The sequence below is a fragment of the Lynx rufus genome, unplaced genomic scaffold, assembly GCF_022079265.1.
Source record: "Lynx rufus isolate CCGP_SWC_20201006 ecotype Redwood Valley unplaced genomic scaffold, mLynRuf1.p SCAF_31, whole genome shotgun sequence".
In the NCBI taxonomy this organism is placed as follows: Eukaryota; Metazoa; Chordata; class Mammalia; order Carnivora; family Felidae; genus Lynx; species Lynx rufus.
This window is the reverse complement of record NW_025814847.1, coordinates 974,143-986,775: the sequence shown is the minus strand read 5'-3', so window position 1 is coordinate 986,775 and position 12,633 is coordinate 974,143. Positions and strand designations below refer to the sequence as shown.

The window sequence follows — 12,633 nt, the reverse complement described above, 5'->3', positions numbered from 1 at the left end:
AGAAAGTGCGGAGCCACCGCCTAGAGAGGGGGCCGCAGGCGCCACGTCCCGGCTGGCGGTTGGACTCCTCATGGAGCTTTAGCGCTAGAAAAGACCTTATGAAGTCAATGAAGAGCCTGAGGTCCAGACAGGACCTGAGAAGTGTCACAGGGCGAGTGGTGAATGCCTTCCTCTGGGGACGGGGCCGCCGGTCCGCCCTCCGCGCCCCGCTGTCGGGCCATCTTGACCCCACCCCATTCTGGATCCCTGGAGCCTCGACTGTGGGTGAAGCGCCCTTGCCCCTCGCACCCCAGGCTCTGCGCAGGGTGACAGACATTCCCCAAATCCTGGTCTCCGCCAGGCTCCGGGCTGGTCGCAGGTGGAGGAGGAGGACGAGCCTGGGAGCGTCTCCCTCGGGGGCGGCCCCTCCCCCTTCACCCACTTGCTGGCTCTTGCTCCCTGGGCTTCACGCTGCGGGTCAGCTCATTGGCACACGTCCTCAGGGGCCCTGTCCCCAAAGCCCGCAGGGCTGGGGAAAACGCTAAGGAAAGCTGGGGGAAGTCGTAGACTGTCACCAAAAACAAAGCGTATGTGTTAAGTGAGAGCACACGTGCCTGGCAGTGGGACGAGGGCCTCGCACGCCCCATCCGCGAGTTCACACAACAAACAGGTTCTTCTCGGCCACCCTGTTTCTTAGATGAGGAAACCAAGGCCTGTCTGATTCCAAAACCTGTGCCCCTTAACCACCCACAGACTCGTCCCCCGGCGTGGGCCGGGCCGAAAATACACACCGACAAAACAAAAAACAAAAGACGAAACAGAACAAAAGGACGGCGAGGGAGGAAGGTCCGCGGACGGTTCTAGGGAACGAGAGGCCGTGGGCTGGCAAAGAGGAAGCCATCGTAGGGGGTCACCAGCCACTCCTCCCCTCCTGAGGTCTCTCCCACCTGTCAGCCTCCCCCCTCCAGCACCAGGTCCCCTAGGGACAGGGCTATATCCGCCTGGGGTCCTTCTCTGGTGCTGACAGGGCTGAACCAGACCTGGAGGACAGAGGGGCCAGGGTGTGGGGACTGAGGGAGCACGGAGAGCACGGGGAGCACGGAGGGGCCAGCTCCTCGGGTTTCAGTAGCAGGAGCCTCGGGTGTCTGGTGGGTTAAAAATACAGAGGCCCCAACTCGGGGTCATTTGATATCAGCGGCTGAGGCTTGCAAGTCCAAGGGCCTGAAGGCAGGGGCTCAGAGAGAAGGGACGGAGCAGAAAGTAGGGAACACAGCAGCAGGGAGAGCAGGCAGGGGGCAGGAGGGGAGGGTACAGCTGTTGGGAAGGACTGGCTAGGCCTGGAGGGCCAAGGGCAGGGAGTGGGAACGAAGTGGGAGAAGGTGGGGGGGCTGCGGGGCCAAGGTCACCTTTTCGCCCCGTCTCACATCCTTGGGGGAGCAGGAGGTCAGCGTCCTGGGGGACAGGGCCGGTGTTCCAGGGTCTCACCCCCCACCAACATGCGGCGGAGGGAAGAAATCCCGGCCCTCCCTCCTGCCCTCTGGCTGCGGGGCTTGTGGGCACGACCGCGGCTCTCCTGTGAGACCAGGAGAAACGTTCGGAGGCCTCTCCAGCTCCCACCAGCCCTGCTCAGGTTAGCTCCGGCCTCTCCTCCAGTGACAGCTGTCTCTCTTGGACCCACTCCTGCCACATTCTTGAGATTTTCTGTGGCCTTCCTTGCTTAGCTGTGCAAGGTCCACCCCACAGGAGGGGGCAAAGTTATTCCTCCTGAGATAATGTCACGCCCCTGCCTGGGTGCAAACTAAACCCTGTCTCTCCAAAGTCGGAGATCCCTCAGGGTGGGAAGGGAGGACTTCTGACTTTGATCCAGCCTCTTCCCTGGCTTCCCTCGTGCCTCAGTTTACCTGTGCATGGTAAGAGCCCTGGAGGGCCGAGAAGAGGGTCCTTCCTTCCCAGGAGCCCAGAGCGGAGCTCCTCTCTGGTGCTCGCCCCCCGGGGCTGGGGCGCAGGAAGTTAGAGTCCCTCCTCCCGCCAGCTCTCAGGTGCACAGAATGAATCAACCTCCCCGGCTGGGGTTCGGGTCGAGGTCCCACCTCTTCGGGTTTTAACCTTTCCCCTGGCGTTTACACCTGATCCCCTTTGCGAGAATGCATCGTGGTCCAGCGTGGGGAAGCCTCCCTCCCCGCGTGCCCTGGAGAACCGGGTCCCCTTTGACGGGAGTGCAGAGCGCGAGCAGGAGGCAGGAGGCAAGAGGCGGCTGGAAGGTTCCCCTCCTCTCCTGGGCCTCCTCGCGGAGAGAAACCCCCGCCTCGCATGTCTGCAGGGTGGACGGCAGCCAGGGCTCCTTGCCCCCCGCCCGCCCCGTCCTTCCTTGCGTCCCGACTGAGGAGTGTTGAGTGAAGCACAGGAAACTGGCTGGGGCCGAGCCAGGTGGCCAGTCCTGGACGAGGCTCCATCTTTTATTCAGAGCATGACCTCATCCCTGGTCCTGGCTCTCTGAAGGGAAGTGCAAGGGGGTCTCTTTCTGCAGCCCGCTTGCTTTTCACGGCCCCCTCCGCCCGCGGGATCGAGCAAACAGACCTCGTCCGGAGGAGCTTCCCGGGTTTTCCGACGACGACGGGGAGGCAATCCAGCGTCTGTGCCCCTCGTGCCCTGTGTTCATGAATTCAGCCTCTGACCCAGAATCCCTCCTCTCCACCCCCATTCCCCTCAGTCCGAGTACCCTGGCCCTCCCCGGGCTCTCCCTAATTACCCCACACCTCCCCTCCCCCAGCCCAGCATCATTTACCTCCGACTCATCTGGTCTTATTTTTAGCTCAGGCCTTTTCCTTTCTTAATATGGCGATGAGCTTCTAGGCCGGCGTGGGACCGTGCTGAGGAGTCCTGGACGGCGGGGAAGGGGCGGGGGAGGGGCGGGGGAGGGGCTCTGGGAGGCCGGGGGGCGGGGTGAGGTGTAGGAGGTGGGAGGGTCTCTCTCGGCCCTCGCGGAGCTGCCCTGGCCTCAGAAGGTTATCCTCTCTCCTGCCAGGCCGAGAGACATATTTAGATGGGACCAGGTGGGGGCCGACGGGTGCCAACTTCGGGGCCGGCTCCGGTTCCCTCCCCGCCCCCTGCTCCTATCCCTCCTCCTGACCCTTTCACTCTTGGCTCTGTCGGCAGCCTGTCCGGGACCCAGCAGTGTCCTCTGTCCACTGCTCTGGGCCCTTCCCCACCCCGCCCCCACCGTGAGCCCCTAACTCGGGATCCAGGACCCAGGGCCCCTCCCTGCCCCGGCCACCCTCTTCTGGACCAGGAGAGCCGACCCGACCCAGACCCCGCGACGCCCATGGGCACCGCAGACAGGATGGGGGCCGCGGCCGTGCCCGGCCCGCGGCTGGCATTGCTGCTGCTGCTGCTGCTGGGGACACCCAGGCCGGGGGCGCGGGGGGAGGACGGGCTGGACTTCCCCGAGTACGACGGTGTGGACCGCGTGGTCAACGTCAACGCGAAGAACTACAAGAACATTTTCAAGAAGTACGAGGTGCTGGCGCTGCTCTACCACGAGCCCCCTGAGGACGACAAGGCCTCTCAGAGACAGTTCGAAATGGAAGAGCTGATCCTGGAGGTGAGTGGGGGGGCTCCGCAGGCCCACGGGCACGCCCGCCCCCCCCTCCCCCGCGAGCCCCAGCCGTGCGCGCAGCCTCTGAGGGGGCCTGGGGGGGGGGGCGCGAGGGACAGCAGTGGACACAAGGGCGTGTGGCCTTCGCCACAAGAGAAGGGAGACTTGGAACCCAAAGTCCCACCCCAGTCAGGCCGTCGCGGGCCAGAGAGGCTGCGGGGAGACCTCACCTCCACGCCGCGAAGCGCTGGGTTTGGCCAGGACCCGGGTGTCCTTGGAAGGGGGGGCTCCAAAAAGGAAAGGGACGCTCTTCAGAGGACAGGGGAAGAGCCGCACTGTGGGGCGCCGTGGCCCCGGTCTAGTTGCTGCACCCCAAGGAGACCCGCCCGGTATGAATTTTAAATGCCCTCGACATTCGTTTGCACATTCATCCACATTCACCGACATTCGTTTGCATCCACTTCCCGGCTGGTGGTTCCACGGAGACCACCGTGGCCTCACTCCCTCTCCCTCGCTCCCTCTCCCTGCCCAGACTGGGCCAGGCTGCATGCCCTGGTTGGAAAATTCTTGCAGAATGCCTTTCCCCCGCTTCTCTTTGCGGGAAGCTTCCTCCCACCCCCAAGTGGACTTCAGAACGAGAGCAAAAGTTTGTGTCTGGGGACGACTGGGACGTGTGGTCACACACACTCTCCATCCTTGGATAAGGATGTCTTCTCACCCAAGCTTCTGCGGCCCTTGGCAGTATGGATGGGCCTCGGCCCGCCCGGAGGAAGGACCGCAGGCTCCCGTGTGTGTGTGTGTGTGTGTGTGTGTCCCCGTGGCTGCTAGAACCTGCCATCTGATTAATGCGCTGAGTATTTTTATCCTGAGCGTTCAACGTCTCTGGCCATCCACCTGCCAGCAGCCTCCCTTCCCCATCCTCCTGAGGATCCGGCACCAGGGTCTGTTAGGTGGGGCGCCCTCGGCAGAGTGCATCGGGCTCCGGGGTCCAGCCGGGAGGCCGAAGGGGCAGGGTCCAGTGGGAGTGAGGGGCTGGGGTAAAGAGGGGGAGGAGTGCCCTGCCTGGGTCCCCTCTAGGGCCTGCTGGAGTCTCTGGCTCTGAAGGTGACAAGCGGTGGCCACCGTGACCCTCTGGCTTTCCCCACTCCTCAGGGACATGACCAGACTCCCCCCACACCCTCCTGCCTTCCAAAGCTCTCCCCAGTGGGGGTTACTCAGGGACTTCTAATGTCACCCCACACCGAGCGTGGCCTTCAATCAGGACGGGGGGCAGGGCCTCCGTCACTCTGCAGGCAGGGCCTCCCTCAGGAACCCCCTCAGGAACGGGGAAGGATCACACCTTCAAGGGCAGGATCAGAAGCACACCGACGAGGGCCACGTAGGGGTCAGGGGCCAACACTGGACCGCAGACCAAAGGGGTGGGCTTGCAGGGCACGGGGAGAGGCCCCAGGGCAAGTCTTCTATTCCCCAAACGACCCCACCGGGAAGCCCCCCGAGATGGGAACAGAATCCTGGAGCCGACTTTAACCCTTCGTTCCTTCCAGTTAGCGGCCCAAGTCCTGGAAGACAAGGGCGTTGGCTTCGGGCTGGTGGACTCTGAGAAGGACGCGGCAGTAGCCAAGAAACTAGGTAAGGGACCGGCCTTGTCTAGGCCAAGGGCCCCACGGTGCCCACTGGGAATGGAGTCGGAGGTGGGGGCGGGGAGACTGAAATTGGGACGATTATGGCTGGGGTTCTGACATCTCCTTTACTCCTTAGAGAGACCCAGGCTCAAATCCCAGAAAGAGGGGGCAGGTGGCCTTTACACTCCCCTAAGAATCAGGGCTAGGTGCTGGGGGAAAGGGGACGCCAGGGAACACCACCGGCGGCGAGGCTGGAGAGGCCCAGTCACACCCCTCCGTCCAGAGCTGGGGCCCCGGGGGTTATACACCGGCCACCAGGGAGCAGCACAGGCCCGAACTGGGCTCCGGGTGTGGCTGGGGAGGACGGTCAGTGATGAAGTCATCTAGTCAGTAATAGCAGTGGGTTAGAGGGCTGGACTGGCAGCGAGCGGCCCGAGTCCTCCCAGGAGGTGAAGGAAGCCAGAGAAGGGGGGACACCTTGTTAGACCCCACATCTCCCTATGTCCCCTTAACACCCCCCACCCCCCGCTGATCCCACTTTCTCCCGGAGAGCCCCAGCCCCCCCCCCACACCCCCTGGAGAGCCGCCTGGACTAGAGCCAACGGCACAGATCCCAGGGCTGTGGGGTCTGAAGGGAGGGGAGAGGGGCGGGGGAAGGGAGAGTGGAGAGGAGGACGTGGGGTCCAGGGACGCTGGCGCGGGCCCTGGACCGGTGGGCAGCCCGGCGGCCGGGCTCACCTCTGGCTCTGGCTTGCCAGGACTCACGGAAGAAGACAGCATCTACGTGTTCAAGGGAGATGAAGTCATCGAGTACGATGGCGAGTTGTCTGCTGACACCCTGGTGGAGTTTCTACTCGATGTGAGGGTCCCCCGCCCCTAACGGCGTGGCTTTAAGTCTTGACACCCTTCGCCGACCGAGTCCAGCCATGCACATGTGCACGCGCGCGCACACGCGCGCGCACACACACACACACACACACGCTTGCAGGTGATGGACAGCCCCTGCCTCCCTCTCAGCCCTGCCTCCCTCCTCCCTCTCCTCCTCCTTCCAGCGAGGAGAGAACTCACACTCTCACCGCTGGCCCCGCTCCTCCAGGTCCTAGAGGACCCCGTGGAACTGATCGAGGGTGAACGAGAGCTGCAGGCATTTGAGAACATTGAGGACGAGATCAAGCTCATTGGCTACTTCAAGAGCAAAGATTCAGAGCGTGGGTAACTCCCAGGTGTCCCTCCTTGGACCCCCGTTTTATCTGTCCCCCTAACCCCCACTCGGCCCACTGTCTCCCCATCTCTATGCCCTCCTCTCTCCGACCCACCTGCACTGGGGGCTCCCAGATGGGCACCCCCAGCGCCCCACCTTCCCCGCTAAAGTGCAGCTGCTCTCAGAGGACTGAGGGGTGGGGTCTCAGAACGAACGAACCCCTCTGGCCGAAGGAGCCTTGGGGAGAAACAGAGGGAACGTGGCTCCCCGGCCGACCCTGGCCTCCCCAGAGACTGACTCCGAGTTACTCCCTCAGATTACAAGGCCTACGAGGACGCCGCGGAGGAGTTTCACCCCTACATCCCCTTCTTCGCCACCTTCGACAGCAAGGTTCTCCTCCCCGCGGCCGTATGGGGTCCCCCTCGCTCCCCACAGCTGCCCTCCAGACCTCTCTCCCAGAACCTACGGTCCCTCCCTACACAGGACATTCCTCACCCCACCCCCACCTCAGGCCTCTGGCGCGCGCCCCGAAGATTTTAGATTCCCTAACCACCCCTCTAGCGTTCAGCCAAAGCCCAGAGCAGTCAAGACACTTGTCCATTGTCACAGTGGCAGTGACAAGGGCCCAGGCTGTCTGACCTCCTTTCTAAGGGCTGCTCTCCGTGACACTGCCCCGCCCCGTGACCCACATCCCCCTGCTCCACCCCCCACCCCTCCCCCAAAGGTGGCAAAGAAGCTGACCCTGAAGCTGAATGAGATTGATTTCTACGAGGCCTTCATGGAAGAGCCCGTGACCATCCCCGACAAGCCCAACAGCGAGGAGGAGATCGTCAGCTTCGTGGAGGAACACAGGAGGTGGGGAGCAGGGTCGACAGACCCCACGGGTACTGGTAGTGGGTGTCAGAATGGGATCCTGACCCGGATCTGGCTCTGTCCTTCCTCACGGTCGCCCTGCATCAGTGGTTCTCGACGGGGGTGAGGTGGGGGAGGCCTTCGCCCTCCAGGGGACAACTGGCCGCGTGGGAGACATTTCCGGTTGAGGAGAGCGCTGCTGGGTAGAAGTGGGGGCGCTGCCTGACCTCCTCCAGTGCCCCCAGGACAGCCCCCTGCAACAGAATTGTCCGGCCCCACATGTCAGTGGCGCTGAGGCCAAGAGGCCCTGCCTGCACTCCACAACTGGAAATACCCACTCATCGGTGTAAACGCCACCAACTCTCACTCCCCCCACTAGACTCTGGTCCCCTTCACCGGGGCAGGGCCGGTCAGCGTCGTCCGGCTCCATCGACACGGCACCTGGCCCGGGGCCTAGAACTTCAGAGACTCTCAGCTGTAATGAGTGAACGAGTGGATGCCCAGACGCCCAGGTCTAACCTTTCTTCCAAAGATTTCCCTCCCAGTCCGCTGGCCCACTCTGGGTTCTCCCACCTGCTTTAACCAGGCAATGATCTGGGCCTGGTGCCCAGAGCTTAGACTTTGCCAGATGGCTCTGTTCTGGGCTACAAGCCGGCTGTGCCCGAGGCCTGACCCAGAGGCAGCCTCCGCTGCGAGGGCCCCCTGGGAGGGCATCCTTCTCGCCCACTGAGTAGTGACGGTCTCTTCCAGATCCACCCTGAGGAAGCTGAAGCCCGAGAGCATGTATGAAACCTGGGTGAGTGTCCCCTGGACGGGGCCGGGCCCCTAGGGGAGCAGGGGTGACTGAGGACTCAAGCCCCGGGAATATCCCCACCTGCCGTGCCCTCGCTTGTAGAAAATCCATGCACCGGCAGGGTGCGGAGGGTTTCGTTCCGAAGGACGTGCCACGAACGAGACACACAAAAGCTGTTAAAGAAAACAGGGGGAGGAGCCCCGCGATCTGGGGCTAGCGGGTTTGCAACAGAGGTGGGGGGGCCCTGGCGCTGAAGCGAGCCGTGTCCCTTGGGACAGGGCCGCCACCCCAAGGACGTACCTGTCCTTGAATCCAGAAGCTGGATTCCCATCCAACTCAGGTTCAAGGAAGAGGTAGGGTGTGTCTGGCTCTCTAACTTCGGGGAGCACAGCTAAGCCCCCCTCCCCCTAACAGGAAGACGACATGGACGGAATTCACATCGTGGCCTTCGCAGAGGAAGCCGATCCTGGTGAGGGAGGAATGCAGGATTGGATGGGGGGGCACCGGTGAGAGGGGGACGCGGGTGTTTGTGAGTGAACAGGCTTCAACGGGAGGCATTCCTGGGGATCCGTGGGCAACGGCGGGCAGTGGGGGGCCGTCAGGACACCCGCCGCCCCCGTGTCCCCTTCTCCCCTGCCCCACCTGACACTTCTTCCCTGCGTTCCCTACAAGATGGCTACGAGTTCTTGGAGACGCTCAAGTCTGTGGCTCAAGATAACACTGATAACCCCGACCTCAGCATCATCTGGATCGACCCCGACGACTTCCCACTGGTGAGGGGCACGGCTCTCCTAACCCCCCACCCCCCGCCTCACGGTGGCACTTTCTGAGACGGGCTTCCTTCAGGGTCCCGGCCCCAACTCCTGGCTCGAGGACCTCGGGAGGTTATGTCCAGTACAGGTTCAAGGGCACCGCGGGCAGGAAAGGCACCCTGAGAAGGGGAAGCAGGATGGGAAGGGAATCTCACGGAACGTGGCACCCGATTCCCAGAGCAGAGGCTAGGCGGGTAGCTCGTGTGCCCAGGGCTGACTTCTCCTACAAACGCCCAGAGTTTTGGGGGGGGCCAGACGGACACCCTATTCTGCAGGTGGGTCTACACAATCACAGAGTCCAAGCACAGGGATCCCATTGTCAGGGGACAGCTTTGTGCCCAGCGGGATCCCCAACACCTAGCGCTCGTTAATGTTTACTTATTTTTTTAATTTTTTTTGACATTTTTTATTTATTCTTGAGAGACAGAGAGAGAGAGAGAGACAGAGCGTGAGCAGGGGAGGGCAGAGAGAGAGGGAGACGCAGAATCCGAAGCGGGCTCCAGGCTCCGAGCTGTCGGCACAGAGCCCGACGCGGGGCTCGAACCCACAAACTGAGATCATGACCTGAGCCGAAGCCTGATGCTTAACCAACAGAGCCACCCAGGCAGCCCCCCAATACTCATTGTTGAAAGCGTGAACGAATGGAAACGTGAGGGATGTTGGCAATGACCAGGGATAATGACCTCCGTTTAGACGTGTAGAAGCTGAGGGTCATCGAGGAGTGACTTGCCCAAGGTCACAAGGTCACGCAGTAACAGATCAAGGCTCAGGAAACAGGGGTTTGCCACGCAGTTTTCCTCGGAAAGGAAAGGCCAATGTCTCCAGCCGACCCTCCTGATACTTTCTTTCCCTCTGGGGTTTTTCCCTGTCACTGCTTACCTCCGCTCCTTCCCTTTGGGCCTTACGGCTGGGCCTGTCCCCCATCCGCATGGGTTCAGGGGGACCTTCCCCTACCCCTGGACTGAGCCTCGCGCTCGCCCTCCCGGACTCGTGTGTTCCTGGACTCATGCTAACTAACCACACATGCTCTCTTCGCAGCTGGTGCCATACTGGGAGAAGACGTTTGACATCGACCTGTCGGCCCCACAGATAGGAGTCGTCAACGTTACTGATGTGAGTCTCCTTCCCTCGTGCCCCGCTGGCCCCTGACTCTGCTTCCCGGCCCAGCCCACATCCCCTGCTCTGCTGACTGGGCATTGAACCCTGCCCAGAGGAACGAGACGCGGCCGGGCTCATGGCTGCGGGGAGGGGGAGAGACTCGGGCCCTGAACACACCCCTGCTGGAACTGGCCTCTCATCCTCAAGGCCCGGGTCACAGCCCGTCTCCTCCACGAAGTATGTCCAGACCCCCCGTTTGGAGTCCCACCCCTCCTCGCCACTCCCAGCGCCCACTTGGCATTGAGAACGTGACTTCTCTGTGGCTCTTTGTGTGTTACGCCTGCCCCTCCCAGCCGACTCCCAGCTTCTCGCTCCCTCGTGGCAGGTGCCTCAGACGTGCTCGCGGAGGTGAACTGAGTGGAGCCACAGTCTTTTCGTTAATACAATTGTCAGTCCGACTGGGGAGGCAGGTGCTCTGTTAACTACGTGCCCGGATCTCGTAAACTCTATCATAAAGGGCCCCATAAAATGCCAGGGAGGCACAGAAATCAAAGCTGCTTCTGCTGCAGAGAATCCGAGAGAAGGGTTTCAAAGGAGTGGCATTTAAAGTGGAGCCGGGACAACCTATAGGCGTCCCCCACGTGGAAGTTGTGAGAAGCCATCCCCAGACCGATGGAAAAGTTAGTGCCAAAAGTCAAAAGTAGGGAAATGAATACCAGGTTCTGGAAAAGGCAGGTCATTTGTTGTTGTCGTTGTTTGGTTTCTTGTGGCGTGAGAGTCGAGAGGTTTCTGCGGACGGTGCTGGGAAAGCAGGTTAGGAAAGCCTTGATCTGAAGGGCTGCTGGCTCTGTTCTCTGGCCACGAGGAGCCACCAGTGGTCCCTCATCAAGGGCACGACGGGTGTGTTGGAGAGGCTGAGGGAGAAGGTCTCCCCGCCAAGCCGCTATCCCAGCCCAGACCTCCGCCTGAACAGCACCCCCCCGGCCCGCTCCCGGCCATGACAGGTGCAGGGAAGGGACGGAGGATGTAGGCAAGGACTCAGGGAGCCCTGTGACGGGTCTGAAGACCTGAGTGGGGCTTAGCTCGGGTCCCCTGTGTGTGCCTCACCCAGGCGGACAGCGTGTGGCTGGAGATGGACGACGAGGAGGACCTGCCTTCCGCTGAGGAGCTGGAGGACTGGCTGGAGGACGTGCTGGAGGGCGAGATCAACACAGAGGACGACGACGAGGAGGACGACGACGATGACTAGTTATTGTGGCCGCCGTGTCCCAGCCCGCCCGCTCTCCTCCTCGTGATCTCTTCTGCCTCCCCTGTCCCTCCCTGGGCCCCTCCAGGGACACCGGGTCACTCTCTGCCCTGGGGCGCGCCGGGGTCCGCCGGCTGAGTGCTGAGCCCCTGACCCTCACCGGACGAGGACGGATCCCACTCTTAACGCGCGTGCCAGCCCGGGCGCCTCAGCTGACTCATGTCCTATCCCACGGTGGCCCTGGGCCCGCTATTCGTTTCGTCCATCACTCTGTACAATCTTTCCTGGGACTCCTTCCTCCTCGGTTCCCTCCACCCGCGGACACTCTTCCCCACACTCTCAAATCCTGCATCCTTCTGACCGGCCTGTCCCTGGCCAGGAGGAAGGGCGGGCCCTGTGTTCGGGGCTGTCTCTCAGCCATCTCTTGTTAATGTATTTGGGTCAAATGAGAGGCCTCAATAAAGGATCTGGGGCAGCAAGAACCAGTGTCTGCTGAGGAGGCCTCACCCCGTGGCAGGAGGGGGGCAGCCGGAGGACGGGGTGGTGGGAGGGGGGAGTGTTAGGTGTGGGGGCCTTGTGAGGGCGCTGGTAGAAGGAGGGGGGGCTCCCTCCAGGCAGTCGTCCCAGAGGAGAGTGGATTATTTATCTGCTACTAGTCAACAAGCTTCCACCCCCACCCCGCCGCCCCCCAACACCTGGTGTTTGTCCAGCATTGCTCACAGGCTGGGGAGAAGACGGAGGGGCCGGGCCTGTCCCTGCTCCCGAGCTGATTAGCCTCCCTGGGAAGTCGAGCCGAGCAACTAAACAATTGAAGACAAACACAAAGCAATAAGTAATTAAGTGATTACGGGCTGCTTGATAGCACCCCCCCTGCAGCTCTTATTTGAATGTCAGGACTGAGCCCAAATAGCACCTCCTCGGTGAGGCCTTCCCAGAGGCGGCCCCTCCTGCGGTTCCCTCCTCCGGGGTCACGCCGCGCGCTCTCTACGCTCCTACTCCAGTCCTCAGCGTGTTCTACCCTAGATCGTCATTTACACGCCTGTCTTCCCCCGCTGGACCGGGGGCCCCTTGCCCCTGTGCCCACAGGGCCTGGCGCACAAAACGCGGCGCTTAACAAACGTCTGTTGGAAGAAGGAACAATGGAACAGGATGGCTCAGAAGAGAGGGGTCACAGGGGTCTCTGATGGCTTCATAAAGTGAGCATTTTTCTAGGCCTTCGATCAAGAGTGGGTCCGACGGGGCCAAGGAGTTCGGGAAGGAACCTTGCAGTCAGTGGGAAACCTGAAAAGCACGGGCAGGTGCTTTTCATGTGTATCATGCGGGGGGGGGGGGGGGCACAGGAGAGACCAGAGACACAAGCAGAGATGGATGTTCCAGGGGTGGCCGCGAGGATGGGTGGGCATGGCGGGTGGCAGAGTTTGAGTTCGATCCTGTG

The 12,633-nt window shown here is 62.0% G+C and overlaps 1 protein-coding gene across 1 annotated transcript; it reads left to right on the top strand.

Moving 5' to 3' along the window:
• The first annotated feature begins 3,022 nt into the window (after nucleotides 1-3,022).
• On the top strand, nucleotides 3,023-11,201 carry CASQ1 (calsequestrin 1). The gene is made up of 11 exons (XM_047092647.1): nucleotides 3,023-3,580; nucleotides 5,119-5,203; nucleotides 5,955-6,055; nucleotides 6,293-6,404; nucleotides 6,714-6,787; nucleotides 7,122-7,252; nucleotides 8,000-8,045; nucleotides 8,457-8,511; nucleotides 8,715-8,815; nucleotides 9,893-9,967; nucleotides 11,064-11,201. The coding sequence occupies exons 1-11, from the start codon at nucleotides 3,023-3,025 to the stop codon at nucleotides 11,199-11,201; spliced, it is 1,476 nt and encodes a 491-aa protein (XP_046948603.1).
• Nucleotides 11,202-12,633: the final 1,432 nt, after the last annotated feature.